The sequence below is a fragment of the Pochonia chlamydosporia genome (assembly GCF_001653235.2).
Source record: "Pochonia chlamydosporia 170 chromosome Unknown PCv3seq00008, whole genome shotgun sequence".
Classification (NCBI taxonomy): domain Eukaryota; kingdom Fungi; phylum Ascomycota; class Sordariomycetes; order Hypocreales; family Clavicipitaceae; genus Pochonia; species Pochonia chlamydosporia.
In genome coordinates this window covers 283860-309005 of record NW_019154043.1, presented here as the reverse complement: position 1 = coordinate 309005, position 25146 = coordinate 283860, and the positions used below count along the sequence as shown (strand labels likewise).

The 25146-nt window shown below is 49.4% G+C and overlaps 8 protein-coding genes across 8 annotated transcripts; 3 read left to right on the top strand and 5 right to left on the bottom strand.

Moving 5' to 3' along the window:
• Positions 1 to 627: 627 nt before the first annotated feature.
• Positions 628 to 4577, top strand: VFPPC_06810 (ankyrin repeat protein; the record flags this gene model as incomplete). Its single annotated transcript, XM_018285781.1, has 2 exons — positions 628 to 1115; positions 1169 to 4577. The coding sequence occupies 2 exons, from the start codon at positions 628 to 630 to the stop codon at positions 4575 to 4577; spliced, it is 3897 nt and encodes a 1298-aa protein (XP_018138584.1).
• Positions 4578 to 6108: 1531 nt separating this feature from the next.
• On the top strand, positions 6109 to 7173 carry VFPPC_06811 (heterokaryon incompatibility; the record flags this gene model as incomplete). Its single annotated transcript, XM_018285782.1, has 1 exon — positions 6109 to 7173. The coding sequence occupies one exon, from the start codon at positions 6109 to 6111 to the stop codon at positions 7171 to 7173; it is 1065 nt and encodes a 354-aa protein (XP_018138585.1).
• Positions 7174 to 7637: 464 nt separating this feature from the next.
• Positions 7638 to 8554, bottom strand: VFPPC_18195 (carbohydrate esterase family 9 protein; the record flags this gene model as incomplete). Its single annotated transcript, XM_022429845.1, has 2 exons — positions 7638 to 8452; positions 8521 to 8554. 2 exons carry the CDS (start codon positions 8552 to 8554, stop codon positions 7638 to 7640), a joined length of 849 nt encoding a protein of 282 aa, XP_022285122.1.
• Positions 8555 to 9054: 500 nt separating this feature from the next.
• Positions 9055 to 11968, bottom strand: VFPPC_14120 (amidohydrolase; the record flags this gene model as incomplete). The annotated part of the gene is made up of 2 exons (XM_018291890.1): positions 9055 to 10704; positions 10760 to 11968. 2 exons carry the CDS (start codon positions 11966 to 11968, stop codon positions 9055 to 9057), a joined length of 2859 nt encoding a protein of 952 aa, XP_018138586.1.
• A 1821-nt stretch (positions 11969 to 13789) lies between these two features.
• Positions 13790 to 16604, bottom strand: VFPPC_06813 (membrane attack complex component/perforin; the record flags this gene model as incomplete). Its single annotated transcript, XM_018285783.1, has 15 exons — positions 13790 to 14110; positions 14165 to 14328; positions 14376 to 14574; positions 14634 to 14688; positions 14742 to 15006; positions 15053 to 15176; positions 15241 to 15340; positions 15393 to 15520; positions 15583 to 15650; positions 15706 to 15836; positions 15894 to 16000; positions 16055 to 16126; positions 16180 to 16264; positions 16318 to 16462; positions 16544 to 16604. 15 exons carry the CDS (start codon positions 16602 to 16604, stop codon positions 13790 to 13792), a joined length of 2025 nt encoding a protein of 674 aa, XP_018138587.1.
• Positions 16605 to 17613: 1009 nt separating this feature from the next.
• On the bottom strand, positions 17614 to 19283 carry VFPPC_06814 (glycerol uptake facilitator protein; the record flags this gene model as incomplete). Its single annotated transcript, XM_018285784.1, has 4 exons — positions 17614 to 17910; positions 17966 to 18439; positions 18500 to 19083; positions 19187 to 19283. The coding sequence occupies 4 exons, from the start codon at positions 19281 to 19283 to the stop codon at positions 17614 to 17616; spliced, it is 1452 nt and encodes a 483-aa protein (XP_018138588.1).
• Positions 19284 to 22848: 3565 nt separating this feature from the next.
• VFPPC_16760 (glutathione S-transferase family protein) lies at positions 22849 to 23687 on the top strand (the record flags this gene model as incomplete). Its single annotated transcript, XM_018294513.1, has 2 exons — positions 22849 to 23439; positions 23493 to 23687. The coding sequence occupies 2 exons, from the start codon at positions 22849 to 22851 to the stop codon at positions 23685 to 23687; spliced, it is 786 nt and encodes a 261-aa protein (XP_018138590.1).
• A 308-nt stretch (positions 23688 to 23995) lies between these two features.
• On the bottom strand, positions 23996 to 25006 carry VFPPC_06816 (homoserine o-acetyltransferase protein; the record flags this gene model as incomplete). Its single annotated transcript, XM_018285786.1, has 1 exon — positions 23996 to 25006. The coding sequence occupies one exon, from the start codon at positions 25004 to 25006 to the stop codon at positions 23996 to 23998; it is 1011 nt and encodes a 336-aa protein (XP_018138591.1).
• Between the last annotated feature and the right edge of the window lie 140 nt (positions 25007 to 25146).

Below are 25146 nucleotides of genomic sequence, written 5' to 3'. Positions count from 1 at the left end.
ATTGTCAAAAGGGTGGTAAATGGACAAGCTACAATGGACATGGGGTACTCGGCTCCAGGAGGCTGACTGCATACGACAACTCATTCGACAGGATGCATGAGCTGAACAACCAGTCCAACAGGAATGCATGATACAGGCCTGTGCTTCCGTCAAAAGATAATGACAGCGCAGTTTCTTGCCACCCCTGTCGAATTGGGGGGTGGATGGTTGTCTTTGTCTTGTAGTCTACAGAGTGCAAAGTCAGCATTTTGGCAATACTGACGTCCATGGGCAAGTAGCAGTCGACTTCCCCGCTCAGAATATGATTCTGTTCAACAACGGAAACCGGTTGGAAACCTTTACCTTCAATAACCGAAACTAACTGCACAAACCTGACTTGCAAGGCTACACCGAGGGCTGACCGCATTTCTATACACACCCTGTTGGTGGCGTTTCTTGTCGGCACTCACTCAGCCTCCTTGTGTCACCAGAGAGTTCTCTGAGTGAGTTTCCGGTACATACAGCTTAGCCAATGCTGAAGATGGTCAAGGACGCCTTGGGGTTCACTTTACTTCTAGCTCGTCTGTATTGATTCCGACGACCGACTTCCCCCAGTGAGCGAGGTCATCGCAGGGTCTCAAGATCAAGATGTTCTTTGGTAGCCGCTCTCGCCGTGCTGCCCAAAGCCAGATCCTTACTCTTGAAGAAATTCATGAGGGACTACATAGGCTGTGCCTTCCATCCTCGGGACGTAGAATATCCGACAAGGATGTTCGAAGCATCCAAACATTCCTTCAGGCTCTAGACGAGCGATCCCAGCGATTCAACGACCATCGATGGGTGTTGCGACCCCGGCTATATGCGATACTTTACAATATTCAGGCCACGGAATATATGAACGACTTTATCCGTGACAACTTTACTGATTTTCACCTCCCGTTTAATGAGCAAACTCTTCCTCGCTTCTTCGAAAATACGGATGGAAAATGTTCGAGGGCAGACTTTTTCACCACCCAAGACTATTTTTTGACGAACATAAAGGACATAGAGTCTGAAAAATCCATTCATCGTGTTTTGCCCGTAAGCGGGGATATGTACTATATTCGCGAGAGACATCTTGGTCACGGTGGCTGCGGGTGAGTACTGTGACGTCTTAACGCGGTATCAACAAGCTGAAGCAGAAATTCAGTGGTGTCGATCTAGTATTCAGTCGCCTCAGCATAGAAAAATTCGCCCGCAAACGAGTTATGCGCATACATGGCACGGAGAAGGAGCAACAACACCTTATCCAGGAACTAAAACAGCTAAGAAAACTGCATCATCACCATTTAGTTAAGATTATTGGAAGCTACACCGACATCGAATGCATAGCATACCTGATGAAACCTGTTGCGGAAGGGACTCTCGAGGAGTTTCTCAGCGGCTCTAGGGTACTGGGACCACTCGAAAAGGTTACTTTACGCCAGTTCTACGGTTGTCTTGCCGGGGCTATGTATTATTTGTACTCCCACCAAGTGCGGCACAGAGACTTGACAGCAAGAAATATACTGATTAGTTCTGCGGGCGAAGTTTACATCAGTGATTTCGGGTCCTCATATAACTGGTCGTCTAAGCCATCCAGTAAGACGAAGCATCGGGATGTCCCAACAAGTCCAGACTATATGGCGCCCGAGGTTGCCAGAGGGGACGAACGAGGAACAAAGAGCGATATGTGGTCCTTGGGAATCGTGTTTTTCGAGATGACCACAAGGCTCCTTAATCATGGCCTGGATGACGTCCGGAAACAGATTCAAAGTAACTCCCACAAATCTCGGGTTCAGCCATATCCGTATGCCAACATGAACGTCGTCACTAGCTGGATACGAACTCTGGGGAGCACCAATTCGGATTACAGCTATGATCGTGAGCCACTCGGTTGGACTACAGAGTTGCTCCATCTTGAGCAGCAGCATCGTCCTAACCCTCCCCAGTTGATGAAGTACATCGCTGAATCACCTTCATTTGGTGTTTTCCGTTGTCTTGGATGTGTCGATGACTTTCAAAATGAAAACCTTATCTGTGGTCCGACTGTGTCTCGGACGGATTATCGAGAGAATTCACGACAAACTCGGGAAGATGTTGAAGAGCTGTTCAAGAGGTATTCGTCGAAATCTGACCCAAATCCAATATCCGCAGAACGAACCGACTCGATTAAGCAGTGGATTGACGCCGCTGGCGCTGATGACGACCTGGAGGCTTGCTGTCCGGAATTGGAGAATGCAGAAGACCCTTGGGAAAAAGAAAATATTGAATCCATCGATTACGAAGACGCGAAAACTGATCAATATCTGCACAGCACGTATGAGTATGAGTTTTACCATCCCACTTATCTTGAGAACGGTCCAGCCAGCCACTCGTCGCATCGCGCCAACTATGAGGCTTCGCTCTCCCAGCCCAAAATTACCGAGTTGGCAGGAGACACGTCATGGCCATTAAACCCCTCTGATACACCAGAGGTGAAGCTTGAGGATGATAAAGTCCTCCGAGACTCCGGTCTAGGGTTTTTGGAATACGAAAGTTGCTCGTCAAAAGACGGCAAGGTCCTGCAGCCTTTTGAAGAACTCTCTGATCGTTCTTCACTACACTCCGAAAATAGCTCTTTACTTCCAGGCGAAGCCGATTTCCTCGGGTCGCTGATACCGGAGCGAAACCAAGTTGGAGAAGTTGAGAGAAACGACGAAAGGCCGCGGGAAAGCAGCGAGCTTCTATTTGATGAGGTGGACGACAGGTCTGAAACTGGATATCCGTGGGATGAAGCTTCGGATCGATCAGATTCTGAGAAAGAAATCTTAACTGATAGGAAGGGTGATCCTAAAGCCATGGTGAGTATAGAAGAGCGACCTGATGCCGAAGACTTCGATGAAGCTCGACACATTGTGGAACCAGATGATATTGAGGATGCGGAAGATCTCCCAGTTTCGCCTTCGGTGTTAGGGAAACGGATCCCACGATATGAAGACCATCTAGTGAAGAAGGTGACCGACGCCTCAGAGCCTTTTCCTCAAGTCAGTGGCCGAGTCCTTCCACAGACCCACGAAGAGCCGATTCCGGACTTCATTGACCCTCAAGACGTGGAAAGACAGCCCGGGAAACTCGGCAGCACTAGGAGCATAACCGATAAATCGGCTAGGAATCTGGAAGGGACAACAACGGCCGGGTCTCGTCAAACCAAATCGAACAATACCAGGAAAGAACCAGCGGTCCCGGACATAGTGGTCCAAGGTCCAAATGGTCATCGCAAAGCATCAGCAAGGTTAACGAGATATAATTTACTTTCTATGGACCCCGCAAGGAGGACGCCTATAATTCCTCGCGAGCGTAACAGACTAGTGCCGATTGATGCCGATAGACTCATGAATAACACTTGGGATATGGCATCCAGCGCACCGACATCCGTCCTTTCAGAAGAAACCAAGTCAGCCTTTACCAAGTTTTTTTTCATGCTTCCCAGCAGTAAACAAATTGAGGATGCGCTCAGCCGTGCCTGCAAGGAAGGCTCTGCCAGCACCGTCAAAACTATCCTGCAGATGGCGCCATCGAGGAACAAACCCCTTTTAAAAATGCAATATTTCAAGCCTCTCGTACACGCCGTCAAAGGCGCCAGTCGCTGCCATAATAAGTGTGTCCGGGAGCTACTAGCTGCGGGAGTCAACCCAAACCACAAGAGCAGCAAAACTGGTCTTACACCACTCCACATAGCAGTCCAACACGCCGAATTTAAAGGATATGCGAATCTTATCTGGCTCCTTCTCTCCAATCGAATCAAGGCCGACCCCAACGGTCGCGACCGGGACGGGGAGTTACCTCTCAGGAAGTTATTTCTCGGTGCCGATGACAATCCATTGGAGCCACACAAGCGCGGAGCGCTCATCATGCTCCTCAAGGCCGGGGCCAAACCGGATTTCGCTTTACCAGGATCAAAACACACGCCACTACATCTAGCCGTCCGACGGCAGGACGAGATTGTCGTTGCTATGCTGCTGCACGGGGGTGCGGCCGTTGACGCCAAGGATACGAGCGGCACCACACCTTTACAGATAACGGCCAAACAATTCAAGGGAGAGCTTAGTCCAGACCACGCGAGAGTCCTTGATCATCTACTGCAACATGGCGCACGTGTAGATCTTCGAGCAGGTGCCTTGGGGCGTACAGCACTACACTGGGCCGTGATTGCGGGATCCGCTCAAGCTGTTTCGAGGCTGGTAGAGGCTGGGGCAGATGCATCCAAGAAGGATTACGAAAAGAACGACGCAATCGGGTTAGCAATCAAACATGCGGCGAAACTCACAGCGGGAGGTAGCGCGGAAAAGCTTGCGGACCATGTCGAGATTATGCAGGACCTTAAGGGCGCAAAACGATGTGGTGGCAAGTTGATCGAGGGGACATGTGCCATTGAGACGGCCTGTAAAAGCAACGATGTGAAGTTCCTGAGAGGTTTGCTCGACCATGGACTTGATCCAAATTCACCCTTTCGAGGCGGTACCATCTTGGAGTTTGCGAAGAGGTATGGCAGCGTCGCAGCTAAATGGCTGTTGGAAGAGGTGACATCCGGAAGATGATCTCAAAACATGGTGGTTTGAGTAACGCATTGATTTGTTTATAGCTAGATGACAATGACTGCTTTGAGATGTATGGCTGGGCAACTTGGGGTGCAAATCTCAGGAGAGCATACCATCTGCGTAACAAGATGTGAAAGTAACGATGGTGTGAGAGTCTGGATTTTTGATAGCACTATTATGATACCCATTAACTTTCGAGCTTATTTTGGCTACAAAGCAAATACATTCCAAAGTTAACCACTAGGCTAGTGAACTCGTTTGTTACAAGCGGGACTGCATCAACATACCCTCACTGACTGCAACTACAATAAGCCAGACGCACATTTATCATAGGTGGGATTACAGTGGCAAAATAATACATTGCAACAATGAACCTGTTGCCAGAAAAGGCTGCAGCATCATCAGCTCGGAGCCGCCGCCATGAACGGGATGCTATGGTTGGATCTCACCGAGATTGCATGAACATAACCTACGAGCATACACCCAACGTTGGCGATTATCTGATCTCTGGTTCATAGCTTCACTGGTTCCACCCCCCCCCCCCCCCCTTACAACCACCAATGCCTCGTCGCCTTCTCTGCATTGAAAACTGAGCTTGTACGTTGTGGCGGCGGCACCAACGGTTTTAACCAGGACATTAAAACGGGGCGTCTTGGCTAAATCCATGGCCGAGGTAGAAAGTGTGAACTGTGCAAAACATGTGGCATGTCGCTTGCTGTATCTCTCATCAAGATGTCTACCATTCTTTGAGGCGGGTGCTAGGTCAGCAACTTTCAATATTTCCAAACAAAAGCTCACCTCGAGCAGACCAAGGGGATCACAACAACTTGCCACAAATATGACACGAGCAAAGAGGCCTGGAACTTTGACAACCCCTCCCCCGCGCGTTTATAATTTCGCGTACAAGGGATATGTGGAAGGACTACTTTTTTCCGGGGATCCAGTCGCATTTCACGTCTTTCGAAGCTAAGACGATCTTGGTTCGCTTGGAGACCAAACGGAACCACGGGGAAGCCTTTATCAGGTTAGTTCCACATTCATTGTGTGGGGGTTCAGAAATACGGGCAAGCCACGCTCTAGTTCAGGATGACAGGCTGCATAAGATTGGTCAGTGGTCGTCTTGAGGGTTGTCAAAGACCCTTTTTCGAAGCAGGAAGAACGTGGATTATGCAACTCGTGCCACATTTCGTAGATATTAGCCTTATATGGCCCTTGTTCCTGAAGTCAATAGTGCAGTTTTCCCCGGAGAGTGGCATCATGGCGAAGGTTAGCTCAATAACAAAGCTCTTGTCAAGGCAAAGCTTCTGACACTTGTTCTCTCATTGGTAGGCTTTGTCGTCTTCGGGAAATAAGAGGCGGACACAAGTCCCACTGGTTTATAAATATATATACGCGACGATCTTTACCACTTTCTGGACTTACACTTGTAGTTTGCGAGACGTCGAGTTAATAGCAGTTGTCTGAATTAGACAAATCATACATTCGTTTGGAAAACATTGCCTATTCTGCGTATTACAGTCCTACGTACATAATGAAGTTCCTCCTCTTTGCCTCTACGGCCCTGGCCCTCGTTAAGCGACAGGGCGACGTCCTCCAGGCCGATGTTAACGCCATTATCGCCAATGTCAACAGCCTCCAAACGACCATCAACGACTTCAAGGGCGTTGAGCAGGCCGATGCTCTGGTCGCGGCCTCTGAGGCCGTTGTTTCCGCTATTCAGAAGGCCGCCACAGATGCCAAGGCCTCGCCTCCGCTCTCATACGATGATATCGCCCTGTTCATCGATCCTCTAGCCAACTTGATCCCAGTTGTGCAGGCAACAGTTACCACACTGGTCGATAAGAAGCAGCTCTTTGTGGATTCCGGCCGTGGCTGCGAGGTTTATCCCCAGCTTATCGCCCAGCAGACTGCCACCCAAGCCTTCTCCGACAACATTGTTCCCAAGGTTCCCGATGAACTCAAAGATATCGCCAGTCAGATCGCTGTTCCCATCTTGCAAAGTTTGTCTGATGGTGCTGCTGCCTTCAAGGACGTTCAGTGCGCTGCTACTTCAACCAGCTCGTCCGCAGCCGCCACTTCTACGACTACATCTGCCTCCTCTTCCGAGCCTCCTGCCACTACTACGACTGCTTCTCAAGGCTCTACTGCTTCCAACAGCGTTTCTGGTTCTCAGACTGGCACTGCCTCTGAGACTGGTACCGCCACACAAACGTCTGCCACCGCCAGCGCTACTGAGACTGGCTCCAAGACTCACTCTGGCTCTGCTACTGCTACTGGAACTGAGCCCTGTGATGTGACCACTACTGTCGAAGTCGACACCACTGAGACCGTTCCCTGCACCACCGAGACTGGATCTGGCTCTCAGCCCACCGGAGGCTCTGGCTGTAAGGAATGCGGTCCTGGAGAAACCAGCCCTGGATCCGGATCTGGACCCGGTGCCACGACTCTGACTCCCATCCCGTCTGGCGGAAACGGAGGTAATGGTGGCAGTGGCAGCAGCCCCTCTCCCTCTTCTCCCGTTGTTATTGCCGGTGCCTCCCGAGGAGCTGTCCCCGTCGCTGTAGCAATCGCTGCCGTTGTTGGCGCCATGTTCTAAATGCTCAGTAGGCTATATAAGGTCTGAGGGGGGAGTAGTTTCGCTTCATGTTGTTAGATATTGTTCATAGATGTCGTGTTTCGCGACTTATTTTGTACAAATTGTACTCACCTCCAGCAATGAAGACCTTGATGACTTACGCACTTACGTTTTGTCGCAACTGGTTGTGAATCAGTGAAGTGAGCAGAATTGACGTTTCTTGACTACCTGGCCTGTATTGGGTGTACAATTATGCATGTTACTTGTAGCCCAGACATTTCAATTTTGAAGTCGTCGAATCAGAAGTTAATACTCTGGACAATACATCATCAAGAGTTGATCATGCCAAATACTCTCAAGGCATCATGATTGACCAGCCTCATTATCCTGCGAACTACAAACGGCGACGGTTGAGCATATCATTAATTCATCAAAACATACCTAGCTATCACACTGCTACACGAAAACCCTCTTTACGCCCGCCATCAATCAACTCTCTCCGCCCCCCAATAATATGTATATATATCCACTCCCGAATACACATCCTTATAAAAATCGGCCTTTTCGCCATCCCCCGCCGCCCCAGCACAAACAATCAACGGCATAAAATGCTCTCCTCCATTAGGGGGATGCATTCTATCCGCATGAGGCAAATCCCTCCACGCCCTCAGTCCATTCCACCGATCCTCCTTACTCTCTGCGGTAGTAGCTCTCGTCAACGCATCATTCCACTCATCCGAAACAACCTTAAACTTTTTGATAGCATCGGCGTCGCCAGACCACAGGGTCCTCATCTCGGTAAAGTTATGTAACGAGGCAAACCCCGACCCTATGACGGCAATATTCTGTTCGCGCAGGCGGGATAATGCCGCGCCCATGCGGAGATGGTGCTCTGGATCTTCGGATCCTAGAACAGATACTTGAACGATGGGGATGTCGGCGGCAGAGTTGATGAGCAGCATTGGGATGAAGACGCCGTGGTCCCAGCCGCGTTTCGGGTCTAGACGGCCGGTGAGGCCTTCGGCTTCGAGGAGGGACTTGATTTCTTGTGCGATTTCGGTGTCGCCGGACGCAGGGTACTTGAGGTTATATGATTCAGGAGGGAAGTTGTAATAGTCGTAGTAGAGGTCGTGGTGGTTGGATGATGAGATGGTGGGTTCGGCGGTCGTCCAGTGTGCGGTAACAAGAACAATCGCACGTGGCGCGGACGGTGTTCCCAGGCCGAGGATCTTGGGGACTCGGTTTTTGAGTGAGTATATGATTGATTTGTGATTCTTGTCGCCCAGAATGGGGAGAGGACCTGTAATCGCGGATGTCAGTTGCCGTTATTGACACATCATCGTGAATCATGAGTGAACATACCTCCGCCGTGCGAAAGAGCAATTACGGGCGCTACAGTCATGTTTACGGATTGTCCTGAATACTATCGATCAAAATCTACAATTCAATTGACAGATGAAAGGCTGAACTGGGTCATCTCAATTCTTAAATACCCCGCGATGGCGACCATCGGAACTCATCCCATCCTTCCGATTTTATCAATCTGTGGACCCCAAGCTTTCTCATTTTCGGCACACGCCCGACTTTGTGGCGCTGGCGCGATCTGACAGCTTGGCTTGCCTATTAGCTTAGATTCGGCTTATGTGATGAAATTGATGTTTGACTATTGGTTCATTTAGTCTGCTTTGGGGTGTTTTGGTAACAACCGCGCGGGAGGTCCACCAACTTTGCAGGTGTCATTTGTCAGCATCTATTGACACAATATGGCAATCCAAATGCAAGTCTCTACTGGCAGTGGTTGGAAATAATTCTTTCATATTGTCCTGTTAAGCGCGCTTTAGGCGAAGTTGAAAATACTTGTATTTCATGCACAACACTAGCACATTGTAAATAGCATTGCCGCTACGCAAACACGGACACCTTACCCTTCCCAGCACCCACAGCCCGAATTCTCGATCCAATTTCCAACGGGCTCCCCTCACTAATCATGAAATGGCCCTTCTCTTCCTCCTCATCCACATCAACCCCAAGAATCTTGTAAATATTTCGACTGACCAAGTCTAAGGCCGACTTCTCGGTGAAACGGCCCTGACCATTGCGGTACGCCGTGCCCGCTTCAAATCCCAGATCGCGAACCCACCAATCCTCTGGCAAGCCCACGGCAACTGTGACGCCAGCAGTAACGAGCCAATCCGCCGAGGTACCATTTGTGAGTGGTGCGCCAGAGAGTGCACGTCGTCGGTCCCAAGTGAGCGGCATTGGCTGTAGAGGTGTGAGAATGACGCCAACAGACGCTTCAGCGAGTTCAGTGGCCAGCAAGTAGGACTCTGCACCGCCAATGATGGCCATCTTGATCTTGGATTTGAGCACCTTTTCAACGTCGGACTTCACGCGCAATGCGGACGCGATGCCATCAGCAGAATTGATGGTCAATGCGAGCACAACATCTCCAGCAACGACTTTCTTAAGATAGGCTGCCTCGGAATAGGGCTCAAGCTCTTTGTCCAACTTGGTGGCATCGAGAAGCTTCTTTCGCAAAGCGCCGAAAACTTCGCTGTAACTCTTGTCAGCCCCACGAGCAGAGACATCCAGGGTGTAATGAACGGCAGCATCTTCTGCGAACACGGCGCCTTTCTCGATACTTGTGAGAGCAGACGTGACGAAGCCAACACTCGTCCCGTGGTGTGTACCCAAATCGGTAAACTTCGGGGCAGAGATGGCACGGGTCACGCCGTATTTTGCAGCAACACGCAGCTTCTTACTGTCGAGTAGGAGGCCGTCGACTGCGCGGGTAAATTTCTCTTTGTTGGCGCCGTTGTCTGTAGAGTCTTCCATGTCGATTTCATTGAGACCGATTGTACCAGCAACGCCAGTGAAAGAATGGGTGAGGTAGCCATTCTGTAGTTCGACTGCTTTCGCTCCAGCGGCTGTAGCAGCCTTAAATTCGACCTCGCATGATCCAATGCAGGAGATCTTTCCCTTGGATATGGCGACATTGAACGAACTGTCCTCGGATTTGTACACCTGATCGTCGGACAAAAGAACCTTGGTGACGCCCTTGAACAGAGCATCTGCGGTTTCACTTGGCTCAGAGACGAGTTCAGCAAGAGCTGGCTCAGGTCCAATCGGGCCCTCAATCGGCTTATCAAGGTAAACCGGAGCTACAAACTGGGCGGTGCCATCAATCCAAACCTGCACAGGTGCAGCCCCGACGCTGAGAGGGTCGCTGTCCCAAACGACAACATCGGCATCGAATCCGGCCTTGACTTTACCCAGGCGCTTGCCCATGCCCAACTCTTCAGCTGGAGCGGTCGTGACACTAGCCATTGCGGCGTGGTAGGGTAGACCGTAGTGGTATCCCTTGGCAGCCTCAAAAAGTACGTGCTGAGCGTTTAGAACGGGATTATCGCTCACAAACACAGGCGTCAGCCCTGATTCATACAGAGTCTTCGCAGCAAACTCGGACCCAATGAATGCCTCCATCTTGTAGTACATGTTGTCGGCGAAGAGGGCGGAAGCAGGCGCTCGTCCTCCCCACGTGCGTTTCAAAATCTACTGACCGGTGAGTAAAATGCTAGCTGTGTGGAATTAAACGACTCAGACATACCTCTGGGACCAGGAATGTTTGGTGGGCGTGATGAAAGGTTCGCACAGCAAACTTGAACTCATTGGTATGATCGACCATGGCCTCCAAATCAGGCACAGTGTAGCAATGTGTGTTGATGTGTACCTGTCCACGCATTGCCGCTGCCAGAGATTCCCATTCGAGCTCTTCGGGAAGATACTCATCCATATTGTCGATTCCCACAGCCTCGGCTTTATCACACCAATCGTCCTGCCGCTGTACCAAGTTCCGGGCCTTCTCAAACGCACGGCGGAAGTCAAAACTCTCCCCCATGCGACTCGTCATTCGGCCATTGGCAGGAGATGGGTGCTTGGGATTCTCACCGCACGCCATCTTCATGTAGCGCCAGGTTCGTTCAGGGTCGGCCAACATATCCGTGGCACTGATCTCGTTGCGGCCTTGTTCCTTGCCAACAGCCAGCTTGATCAAATACGCCTCGCCAGCAATGTTGTTGCTCGATCCAGGCAAGATGAGCGATGTGGTAACACCTCCGGATTTGATGACCTGGATTTGAGGGTCGAGGACATAGAGCCCATCAATGGAGCGGACCCATGGAGTGATAGGACTGGAAAACTCATTGGTGTCACCGCTGCCACGGAGATTGGGTAAAGAATCGACTCCAGCATGGCTATGCATATCAATGATTCCACTTGTGAGGAGCCGTCCTTCTGCATTGAATAGGTGAGTGTCCTTGGATAACGAGCTCATGGCGATGTCCTTTTCCACCTTTTTGATGAGACCATGCTCCAGGTAAACGTCGCCATGAATCCATTGCCAACCCTTTCCTGCTCTCGCATCATCCTCGCTGGTACCCTGAACGGGCTCGCCAACCCAAATGGTAGCATTCTTTATGAGGGTAGGCTTGCCGCCGTCGACATATCTGGCGCTCTTGTCGCGGCCCGCGCCGACAGGGTCCTGGGGCTTATGACGTAGCTTCTTGCAGGTGGCTGCGTTCTCGTTCAGCTTCTCAACCGAGAGTCTGGTGGAATGGTGGTTGGAGTGCCATATCTGCTTCCACTGTGCCAGGACAATAAGTGATAAGCATGCCAGAGCAAAGAATTTGATGCCTCTGCTGCGACGAAAGCCGCGTCGGCCCCGAAACCGGCCACTGTGACCGTGTCCAACGGGATGGTGCGACTCAGCAGCGAATTGCGGAGAAGAATAGGGAGGAGGGCCGCTCTTCTCGTCCATGATGGCTTCAATACCCATGCATACCACAGGAACGACAGAATCACAACGAATTGACTTTGAAGTATGAAGTCGAGAGACCTCCAAGGGACGAAGTTCGAGAGGTGGTCGGTCAATCTATTTGTTTTGGCTGTCAGAGCTCCGTGGTGATGGCGTCTGGTGGAGAAGTAGGAAGGAGCTGGTGGCGTGGCATGCCCGGATTTAGCAGGTGGAAATAGAGGACCAGTGTCAACATTGGTGGACGATGGGCCTCGAGACCCCTGCTCAGTGCCCTGTGGAGATGCTTTTGGATGCCGTACCCGTCTGAGCTCCGAGGAGGCACGAAGGAAAAGCTTATGTAAGCATTGTGTTTGACCTCACTATCGACTTACCCTAAAGCAGGCACGAAAATTGGGTGAAGAGAGCAAATTGCTTGGCAACGTATGACTGTAGCTGTATTAAAGAGTTTAATACAGTGTAAAATTACTCCTTTCTCTGATTTTACTCAAATCACTGGTATATTCATTACAACGCTAGAAAATAACAGTTTCTCCATAAAGGTCCGGATTCCTACAACAATATGAAGGATGAAACTCATCTTGCTCTCGTCAATTGCCAAAGCTTGACAGCAAACAACGAGACGAACAACCTTTGATCTCCAATTCTAACCAATCATCACAGCTATCGGATATTTCACCTCCTAATGAGATGTGGCCGGTGGATGCATTTGCCTGCAACTGACGGAGTCTCTCAGGCGATCGAACGTTGGAGGGAAAAAGTGTGAAGCTCCCCCCCCGTCAGTAGCCGTCATGAGTCCTGTGGAACAAACATTCGTGAAGCGGCTTAACAGCTAAAAAGTACTTAATAAATTGACTCTTTTGGATGCCTGCACAACGTGTGGAGAATTATGGGACAAATTCTGCCAATTTTGGCGAGATGCATCCCGCTGCTGACATGTGCCGTCTTTTCTCAGCCGTGATACGACGGTTCAGTGACTTAAACGTTAAAGTCTAAATTTCAGTACCAGACTTTGTAAAGGGCCGTAAAAGTGAATAGTACATGTTGAACTTCTCCGTCGAAGTATAAATAGTGAGCGAGATGAACACTTCTGTCTGACTTTCCATTCTTCATCTCATACCTGTCCAGCACACTCGCCTTCGGTGCTACGCAAATTTGTACTGGAACACCTGAAACATTTTGAGGAATATCTTGTCCTAAATTCTTGTCATATTACCATAATGAAGGTCATCGTACTTGTCATCACCCTCTTCGCAGGACTGGGACTTACCAAGGAGTCTCCTGACCAGCCCGCTGATTACTGTCCTCCCCCTGTTGTGAGTATCGTAACGCCACAGCTCAAGAGGGCAATAACATTCAATGCCATGCTGACCCTCTATGTGAATGTTAGGCCTGCTTGCGCCGTGCAGACTGCACAATTAATGTAGGAAACTGTGTCATCTGCAAGCCAGAATGTCGGGTTGGTGGAAAGAACTAGTATTCCCATTTATCATGACAAGCATGGGGAGGTGGAAAACCTTTCAAGGAATGTGTTGGGTTTCTGGAGGTTGGGGTTTTAACCATTCGAGAGGAGAGAGAGTGATCCAGCAGCAACAAATGGTTGCCATCAACTGTCCTACAGTGTCAGATGGGTGTACTCTGGGTAACAGTTTATTTCTGGAGCATTAGTCAAGCCCTCGGCACACCAAATTCTTAGTAATACTATCTGTGGCCTGAAAATGTTATGCCCTCACTCAACAACCTGATACCCGTATGATGGTCAGTGTCGCATCATGAAAGTGAATCATTAAACACGACCAAACTCTCCCAAAGCTATGAATGGCCTTTTTAATACCTCACTCGCATAATCTGAGCAACCCTTGATGTCTCGTTGTCTTTTGTCGCACACAGATATGCGTGGTCATGGACTCGATCCTCCACCGCATCGTAAAGATACAGCACTTTGGAACTCCAATGCATTTCCAGCTTAACTTTTCCATTGGACACAATCTCCGATGTGCTATCTGTATCGTCAGGGTTGATGAACTTCACACGGGCTTCTTTTGACGACGCGGCAAACAGCGGTCGCATTCCACCCACACCGTCCAAAAACCCGATCCAGGTATCTGTGGCTACATGTTTCACGTAGTACTCGGTGCCATAGTTGAGCTAGTCAAGGAACAATCAGTGAATGTCAGAACGATAATCCGGCAATGAACTTACAGTTGTCGCTGCTGAACAATTGGTAGTATCTGCTTGAAGGGCCAGTTCAATTGGGGATCGCAGAGCTTCCTTTGGCCCCATGAACACACAGCCCCTGTTTGACAGACATGGCTCTGGAGGCATGCAGCCCTTTTTGGCTGCGTTGAAAATTTCGGCCGTATGGGCTGCCAGTGGTGAGCTATGAATCATCTACGTCAACACAAGATCATACTGAGATTTTTGGTGGCCGGTCTGAAAGCCACAAGATATCTTCCGTTGGCAACCCCATCAGCACTCAGAGTGAACCTCTTGTGTTTCCCAGGGCTGATACCGAGCGACGTCTTTGGGTCATACGCCTTGACTTTGTCCACGAGACCACGCTGACCCTCAAACTTATTCAGCAAATCGATGAGTGTACAGACTCGATCTTGCTATTGGACGTGTGCCTAGGTCAGACAATAGAAGTGACGCTCTGGGTAGCATTCCAAACCTGAGTAATTCTCCAATTCCAATGGTACGCCACCGTAGGTGTCCATTCTCTGGGACTGGAATTATTAGTATCCGGCTTGAGGACGTTGACCAGTCAGGCTAGACAAACCTGTTCGCGAGCAAAGTGTCTCCGCCGTTCGCCTGCCACGCCAGCGTTTTACTCGTACAGCTGGTGGTGCTGTTGGCCGCTCCGGAACCTTTTTGTTCAAGCAATGAAGATCCGGATGGACCCAAGCCCCAAAGTGTGAATGATAGGGAAGCGGCGGCTTTCATTGAGTTGGCAGTCTCTTTGCTGCTACCTACTTCGGCGGCGATAACATCTTCAGTGGCGAAGAGTCGGCCGCCAACTTGAACTCTCCGACTGAAGAACTCACCTAATTTGTTAGTAATAATCATGTAAATGCGGTTAAACAAACACACCGTAGTCATCTAGGAATTGCGTCAAAGATGGACCATCGACGACGTTGCATATAGCCTTTTGACATTGTTGTGTCAACTCCAAACTACGCTCATCTAGGAGAAGTGTCGCTCGTGGAAACTGTCCCTTTATTAACATGTGAGATAGCAAATACTGGGAGTCGATCACTCGCATTATACGCAATTGTGACCTGTTTACTGGTTTTGCGTGCTTGCATAGCGTTTTGAATGGCCACCTTCTGTCCGTAGCCCGCTTTCGCTGCCAGCGAACATCCCCAGAAGGACCCAGATCTATGTGACTGTTAGTTAACAAGCGCAAGACAACGTCGAGGGGAAATTGGACCCTGCTGCTTCAACGTCAGCCTCCGAGAATGCCGACGTAACCATTGCCAACTGTGCGGCGCTCTCCGTCTCGTAGACCGAGATGTATGACTTGTCGTCAATGATGTACTCTGGAATACGCAGGTCCATCTTCAGTCCAACTGGTCAACGATTACGTCATGCACGTCATTGGAAGGCGGGAATATACTCACTTCGACGTCTTGCAAGGATGTGTTGGTAATGTTGTCTGACAAGATCGTCCTCTTCTTCAATCGAAAGGCTAGGCGGGTCGGTTAGACACAAGCACCTAGTCTTGCTAAGGCAACCAAACGTACCTGGATACCGAGCCTTCTCGACACCAACGGCAACATTACCGGTCTTCGCACGTATCACACAGATGCCATAGCAGAGTGAGTTACTCTCAACGACGACAGACCAGTCTTGCTCCTCAAGCTCAGGAATATATCTGCAGCCAGCTTAGCATCTTAACAAGCTTATTGGCGATAGAATATGACAAGTATACTTTGAATTGGTACCCGTTAGCAACTTGAACGTAGTCTCGTCAACCTCTTGCTTTAATCCCGCAAGTTTGCCGCTTTCAATGACTCTACTAATGCCAATTGTATCACCCTACATGAGGTCAATTGGGCAGCTGACGTCGTTGAGATATCATGACAGACATACGGAACTTCTCGGCACGGAAACATTTTCACACTTCATATACACATCAAGCACGATGGCGTCCGTGACATGGACCTTGCCGGCTGTAGTTAGCACTGGAAATTGAGCGCCACGTCAAGCTTACTCACATGCAAGCAATCTTTCAAGTACTCGTCAATGCCAAAACTGTCTGGAACAACTGCTCCTTTCTTGGTGCAGAACGGGAGGTGAGATCTGAGATGATGAGTTTGGTGCAAATACTGGAGCAGATATAAAAGCAAACCTACACTTCGATGCTGCCAGTGCATCCGGCAATAATTGCGCGAAGGTCAGAGAGTGTCTCGTCATCGAGGTTGGATTTGACAAGTTTTAGATAAAACGCTTGTTGTTCGTTGTAGCCATCCGTGAAGTGAACAATGGTAGGTACAGCCTCTAGAGCAACTGTCAGGTTTACTCTGCAACAGCCAATTACTTATTCGACCAGAGTCGAACAATGAAAAGAGCAGGACTGACCTTCTGTCACTTCCATCGGTTGCGCAACAGGCATCTCGGTTGATTGAGTTACATCTGACATGGTGGTATAAGGTGCCTATGACTGCAACTACAAGCAGAACTACATCTGGGAACTTGATGATAGAGGTGTAGTCGTGGTCAAACGCAAGAAATGAATCTCCCAGCCGAACCACTGGCATTACGAGTACTTGAGCGAATTTGCTTCAACACCCCCGGCCTCGGGAGCTTTTCAGTCTACAGAGTGCATGTCGTCCGGCTTTGTCTCGAATAAAAGTGGCTGCATTGTCTGCGTGAGACGTGGCTACTAGCTGGATTAGCAGGCCCTGCCCCTATTGAGAAGTACGGGTGAGTGCTGATAGCCAACACTCGCCTCGGTCTGTGCTTCGGGCAGATATTGGACAGATACAATGGAAAGAATACCGATTAAGTATAGCGCGAAATTAGACTTTCGAAATATCACAGCCACTGGTTTTGCAAGAGATTATGACGACAGTGTTACTCCGCTCGCTTGTATTAGATTAGCATCCGATACTCTCACCATGTGGGAGCAGATTATTTGCAGCACCGTTTCCTTTGCCCATGTTAAAGATTGAGATGCTAAAGTGCCTCAAAAATTATCGATAAAGATACTATCACTGTCTTGGGTCCAAGGTGCCTCTCATCTTTGACCGGCAGCGCAGATCGTGGGGCACGAGACGGGTCACGGCTTTAAGCCAGACACGCCACGAGGACGTGTCATGGCTGCTCCTTTACTATATTGGTCCAGGTGCATAAAGTATCAGCAATCTTACACGGCTTGCGTCGTATTATTGAAAGCGTTTCGTGTGCCTCTGAGAATGGCTTAAGATCCTCTCCAATAGAAAACGGTGCAGCCATTACCACCCCCCCTTCCCAACTGCAGATGTCCGATCATTACGAATCATGGAAAATCACTGTGATCTGATTGCGCGACATCCATGCTAGTAGAGTTCGTTGATAACCCAGTCATAGGTCTATTTGGACGTGTACTCTAAAACCCAATGTCACTTCATCTCAAGGCAAGCAATGTCAACACTTCGGAACACCCTCATTCAACAACATTCAGAACTTTCATTACTCTTTCGTCTAAAAGCACGAATACGATGATTCACTGGACTCTCCGTGCCAACAAATATAAGCCCATCATATATAGCACCCCCAAGAACGGACCCAGCGAAATTGGCTGCCCAAGGACCTACTATCCACCACACATCTCCAAACACCGTAGACCGACCATATCCAACTCCCAATGTTACCAGCCGCGGCCCCAAATCAGCAGCAGGATTCAGAGCAGAGCCGGTATTTCGGTCAAGCGTTAATTTAAGGGTAGTCAACAGCAGACCCAGCACCTATATCGTTAGCTTTGAACACAACCCCATGACAAAAAACATGCCTAAAACGTACAAAAGCGTGCATCCCTGCACCAGGCGGATTATTTTGATCATCTCCTAGAGCAAACACCACAATGACCATGATAATGCTCTGAACAAGCTGGCTTATCGTAGCGCCACCCAAACTCATCCAGTCCTGGGGAGCGGAGCAGAATCCCTTCCAGCTAGTTTTGAGATCTGGATCAACATGGCGAATTGTATCGCGGAATACTGCAAAGACGAGTGCACCGGCTGTGAATGCGGCCAACAACTGAGCGGTAACATACACCAGGCATTGGCGCCAGGGGAAGCGCCTGTAGATGGCAAGGGCGAAAGAAATAGCTGGATTCATATGCGCTCCAGAGACACCTCCCGCTATGTATATGCCGAGCATCCAGGCGAAGCCCCAAGACCAACTGGTCTCAAATAAGCCGTAGATACTGGATTTGTCTGGCGAGAGAATTACGTTGAGTGTTCCAGCAATACCGAGAAAAATGGAAACAAACGTCTGGAAATTGTCAAATATTAGCGTTGTAGCTGAGAATACTGGAGTTGTAATAAGACGTACCGCGACAAACTCAGCGAGAGGTTCTGGATGTCGCGCCCGTAGTTTAGCCCAGCAGTTACGCTCGTCATCTGCATTCTTTTTGCCTTCAACGTCAGGGCACTCTTCATGCCCAAGTGGTTCTGCATTGATGCCAAATCGACTAGCATTACTGAGCACATTCCCTGGTCTGTTGGTCTGGACTGTTTGGGATGTGCCTTGGAAAGTCGATTGTTGAGTTGGTTCAGCGTTGCTGGTGTATGGGAAGCAACCTCGGCTGAGGTCGCCTGTTTCTGGAATGGTACGTTGTCCTCCCTGTCGAGTTTGTCCCTTCCTTAAACGAGCAACATGCGGTAGAGGTTGGGCAAGACTAAATAGTGGTTTGTCTTTGGCGTAACCATACCACGGATTTTCGTCCTGGTAGCTTTCATCAACCCAGCTGGACTGAGTTGCGTTTCTTGGAAATGCCTGTCGCCCATGTCTAGTAGAGTATGAGCCACGACAACGAGGTCTGCGGGCAGAATGATTCGATGGCGCGCGAGGGAAGTAAGAAGACCGGTTCTGTAAGGTAGATTGTACCCCAATCGACGGAAGGCTTTCTAGATCACCTTCCCTCAAATGTTAGCTTATTTTACGGTGGCTGTGAGATGAGATAGGGAAATTCACCAATCACAGTATTTGGGCTAGTTGCCAGTTCAGACCTCAACGTACTTTGCCTGACCGCAGCATCATTACCGTCAACTTGTGACCCTCGGCCAATATGGCCGGAATTGCTTTGTTCGCGCTCTAACTTAGAAACGTCACTCATATTGTATGACCGACTGCGCCCTCAAATTTCTCACAAATCGAACTGGGAAGAATGGAAACGCCGTCGCCTAAGTTTTGGAAACTGTGCATCTTGTCGAGTCGAGACTGGTTCTGCAGGTTGGTCATATATAATTGGCCATATACAGCAGAACGAGAGATCAAAGGAAGAAAGAAATATATCGTGCAATCATCTGTCTTCGATGCAAATTATGCAGAACCGGAAAAGACCTACCAACTACTCCACTGAAATTTTGTACATGACGATACTCCGGATCTCCAGGTCCGTACTTTCTTGCATCATTTGTGTGGTATCGAGGGCACGAACCCAGGCACTCCTAGTGACTGCATTGGTGTTTTAAGATTGTAGTTAGGATAGCCATGGCACTTTGCGAACCAACCATTTGGCATATCATATAAATTTCAGTTCTGCACAACAAGGCAGATGAAATCTTTTGTGGATACTGTGTAGTTGTTGCTCGTCGGTTTGCCACTTCAGCTGAGGGTACCGGAGTCAACTCTCCGGCGAGTATTCCACAATAAAAACTGGATATTCGCAACTCTTCCTCCCAGCACAAACATACTGCCGTAGAAATCAGAAAGGCAGGGCGATATGGAGCAATGGAAGACACTCTAGGCCTTGGTACTGGCTCATGGCTCGGAGAATATATGGGATGTCTCCTCCGGCGAAAAAACTTGCCGGCCAGTTGAACAGCAACGTTCCAAAGCGCAATACGTCAGCAAACCTGCCTAATCAAAATGACGTATCCTACAATGTCGTGCTGAAAACCACCATTCAAGTTTACCTTGACATGGTAAGTCCATACGTGACACCGAATTCCGGCTAGGCACTGCCGCCTCGCGTAAGCAAATGCCCGCCACATACGAGGTATTTAGCTTCGTTTGAACTATGACAATGCGCAGTGGCATTGAGCAGTTTACTGAGAAGCGACCAAGGGCCCAGTCGATGCGATACTGCCCTACCTAGGCCCGGCGGCCCTCGCCATAATGAATTAACATGCAAACGATTGGCTTGTGCGATGCGTATTTGTCGATGCAAAGAGCCAGTCCTGCGACGTCTTCCAATCGACAGTTTGTATAAGACCACTTTCCTTGAGAATGGCAATAAGGTGGCGGCGATGAAGGCACCAGAGACTGCAGGTAGGTTGTCCAGTAATTCGAGGCGATATCTGCAGATATGCTGTCCCCCCCCAACATTCGCGACGTCTACCCCTCAGTGCTCGATTCCTGTGTTGTCATCAAACGGTTCCCATTCGTTGACGTACAAGCGTGACGGGGTATTCGTTGACTCGTAAACGTGATCGAAATGCAGTTCGTGCGTAGGTTGCAGTATGTAACTCCCGAACATGACCCTAAATTGAGAGGAACTACACGATTCGGGTCAGCGAGTGTGCTCGATTTTTGACAGGCTTCAGATCGTACTATAAAGCCTATAAAGTCAGAATTAAAAAGATATTTGATAGCCCAAAGGTGTGCCAGGTATTCTTCCGCATTTGCGGGCATGTACATCCATAGTATGGAGCTCGAATGTCCGCCCAAGTCACGATAAAACCGTGTCGTGTTATCCAGGGCATGAGCATGAAGCTTTACAATTCGGGCCCGATGAAGCCGGCGGAATAGCCGTGCGTTCCGGGCAAGTTGAAATGCATGAAATTCATCCTCATATCGTCCGGCGGTTCCATATCATCATGGGAAGCAGACTCGTTCAGATCTATGAGACGACAAGATAAGCCTGGGATAGGCCACGCTGGACCAAGGCCTGAGTTGTCTCTCCAAGGGGAGCTCCAAAGGGAGGAGGGAACTGTATCATCTAGGATTTCTCTGATTTTCAAGCCCTGGAAAGGTGTTAGGTAGGATCATAGCATGACTAGCGCTTGGAAGATCTTACGTCAAAGTGTGCAATTAGTCTTTCAAGGCCATTATGTCTGGTCTTCTGCTTCCACCACACGCCACAACCGCTCAAAAACGAAGGTGGCACATCTTCCAGCTTGGGCAATTCGAAATATATGTTTCTGATGCCAATATGGTCGTATGCCACATAGATTGTCCGGGTTAGCTTGCCCTGCCCTCCAATTGATATACAACGGCTCTCAAAATCGCCTCCGTGAGTCGAGTTCTCCAAGAAATGGAGATACGAGATGCCCTCAAAGCTTACGTACGTCGCGTAGACATTCCGAGTGATATCAATCACAGAATAAGACGGAGAAAGCGGACGAATACCGAGTTGGCACGAAATGGCAGCAAATTGCTGGTAAAGATGTCCTGCGACCATATAGCAGACTTCTGGGGGTAACGGACGTAAAAAGGTGTGGCCCAAATTCCTCGCCGCAGCCAACTTAAAGCGCTCCTGGCGTTCGAATTCCACGTGTATTGATGGACTGAACCGATATTATGTGGCGGCCAGAAAGTTGGAGGATATGGCAAACAGCTTGACGGAATAACATTCCCTGTGGAAACATGAAGCTGGCAGCTCTAGCCCTCTGCAAAGATCGTCACCGCACACGTGAAAATAGATTCTGGCGCCAGCGTCGCGGCAAGTCGTGGGTCTTTGAAGGCTGAATGGAGGGTTGCATCGTCGCCGTCCCGAAGGGCTAGAGCTCGACCGAGCACAAAGTGAGCATTTTCAACATCGAGGTTCAATTGTCATGGTTCGAAGAGAAGAAAACCCACACACCCAAAACCACTAATTGATCGTTTCGGACGACGAACTGACGGAGCCTGCCACGGAAGTCTGGAACACTTGCATGTCGTATGCCGTCTTCGTCCATCATTGCCTGGTCAACGTCTGCGGAGGAACGGGGTGATTATTGCATGCCCAAGTGCTCGACGATGGTGATGAGATCAACCTTGACATTTCAAGTTGAGGAGTGTCGGGGCAATGGCCATTACTAAGGGTCGTGCCTGCCCGTCGAGGTTGAATAAGTACATGCATGCAATTGTGAGTGTTTATGCAACAGAAGGGCGGGTTGTGCACGGACATCATCGCACCGATTTTATGACAAGTTGCCATCAATTGATCCATTCATGAACTTTGCATCTTGATAAGTTACGCAGTGCTACGGTCCCGATATATCTGTGGCGAATACCAGTGTTCGTAAGTGATTTCATGGCAGAGGGAGAATTTTGTTTGCTCGAATGGAAGCTACCAAGACTTCAAATGCCTTGACCCTCCCAGCTGTTTGCCAGAGAAGCCAATCAACCACGGACTCTACTAGCCTGTCGAAAGCTCACATGCATCAATCATCTTCAATTGCTAGACTTTGAGCCCTCTCTCTTGCTCCCAACCTGACTTCAAGGTTCCCTTACGTGAACATAACAACCCTCCCGTCTTGGACCCCGCAATTCCCCGCAATGACTAGTCTGGCCCAAGATTTGAATCGAAGCTTCGATCCAGCCAGGGCATTTTCAGATTTCACATCAGCAACATCCTTTACTCCAACCCAAACTACGTGATTCCAGCATTATTGGTATTGCGTACACCAGTTCAACTTTCCACCCTTCTGATTGTCTCATTGCTCGCCCGTCGACTGACATCACACCACACAACCATGTCTGAACCTGACGCCAAACGTGTAAAGACAAACGATGACGCCCCCTATGAGCTCATCTACTGGCCTAAAATTCCAGGTAGAGGCGAATTCGTTCGCCTTCTGTTTGAAGAGGCGGGCGTGCCGTATGTCGACTCGGCCAAAACCGGGGAAGAAGCTGTTCCAACGGTTCTCAATCTCATGGCCCCAGACAACAAAGGGGATGATAGCAATCCTCCTTCGTTTGCGTGTCCAGCTCTGAAACACGGCGACTTGCATCTATCCCAGACACCGAATATCCTGCTTTATCTTGGTCCCAAGCTTGGACTTGCTCCGACCGAGGGCAATGGAATCTACCACATCAACCAGATTGTGTTGACCATCCTGGATGGTCTGTCGAATGAGGTGCACGAGACGCACCACCCGGTTTCTGTATCGGATTACTACGAAGTTCAGAAACCCGAGGCCAAGAGACGTGCTAAATCGTTCATTGAAGAGAGACTACCCAAGTTTCTGACGTACATCCAACGTGTGCTCGATGGAAAGGCCAGCGGAGACGGCCCCTGGCTGTATGGCGGGAAACTAACATACGCCGATTTGGTGCTTTTCCAGGTTTGTTCACTGCCGAAACGACATAAGTTGGATGAGAGTTAACAACGCGGCAGGGCATGGATGGAACGGAATATGCGTTTCCCAAAACCATGAAGAAGATGAGGGAATCTGGAAAGTATGACGGCGCCTTTAAACTCTATGACACTGTTAAAGAACGGCCAAACATCAAGAACTATCTTGCCAGTGATCGTCGCTCCGACTATTCTGATGGTATTTGGAGACACTATCCGGAATTGGAGGAAGAGTGAAGTCTCAATGGGACAACTGTCACAGCTTTCAGCAGCCACGGGACCGTCCACCAAAGAATCGGATGCCAAGGCTAGAAGGATGTTTCAATTGCAAAACTTGAGTAGACTATTTATGAACTGAATATCTTATACACTAAGCTCTTTTGTTCACCACCAGTAAACCGTCCATGGCAGTCCAAGACAACTCGCAACTGTCTCATAACTCACAATGTCATTCTCATCTCGTATAACCTCTTGTGGAAGCCCTGATTGTCTGTCACTGACGAAGTTGGGACTTTTTGCTTTCATGTCGAAATTTCCAGTCGTAACTACGACAAGAAGCTCTTAATCTCGGCGCTAATAAAGTCCTTATCCTGCTGAGGCCCGAATTCACCTCCCGCAAGATGACCCCATGCACTCTCAATGACCCTCAGCTTGCCATGTTTCAGATGCTTCAGTTCCTGCTCACTATCTACCGGAGGAAAATAGAGATCAGTTCGACAAGGCATAAGCAAAACCTCAGCACGGATCTTTCCCAAAGCGGTCTCCAAACTGCCATCTCCTTCTTCAGCAGTGGAAATGTCCCCAGGATACCATGTTTGCAGCATGCACATCAAATCCAGCGCGTCCAGCGATCCCATCATCTGATCCCAATACTTAGTCAAGTAGTCTTCGACAGACACACAACCCAGAGTCTCCCAGCATCTCTGCCGAAACCAATCAGAGCTGAGCGCCCAAGTTGAATACGCACGAGCAAAAGCCTGCGTCCCCTTCCTTGCTGGCTGTGTATACGCACCGTCGAACCAGTCTATGCTATTGAGGAGCGCCGTCTTGGGCCCCTCCAGGAAAGACTTGTTGTGCCAGCTGGTTCGGGCCGAGCTAGCCAGGACGACGATACGTTTGGCGAAATCTGGATGCAGGACAGCCATGTAGTATGCTTGTTGACCGCCCATGGAGAATCCGATGTAGGCTTCGAGTTGAGAGACGCCAAGAGACTTACACAGCTCGTGTTGAAGCCGAATGTTGTCTTGGTATGTCGCCTTGGCGAAGTTTAGTCCACGCAAATGGCTCGGCGCGTTTGAAGGCGATGATGAATCGCCTCCGCCAAGGAGTCCGCAAACCACCACGAAGTAGTCATTGAGAGGGGCGTTGGGACCATCATAAAGAAAGCTCAGCGTGGACTCGACTCTTCCACTGAAGCATGAAGGGATGAGAATTGCGGGATTATTTGGGCTTCCATGCGTTTGATACGCCAGAGTCAGCGTATTGTTGAGATGAGGTGGAGAAGCGTCAACATTGGGAACTGGTTCCGCGATGAAGTATTTCATGTGATTTGCCATACTTCAAGGACGTGTTATATGGCTTTCCACGACTAGATTTCACAAAGGTGTTGAGTTGATTTATTGCCGAAACAGCTCACTCTGCCAAAATATATACTTCGTCTTCTATTCCCAATCCCTGCCTTATTTTAACTGATCCC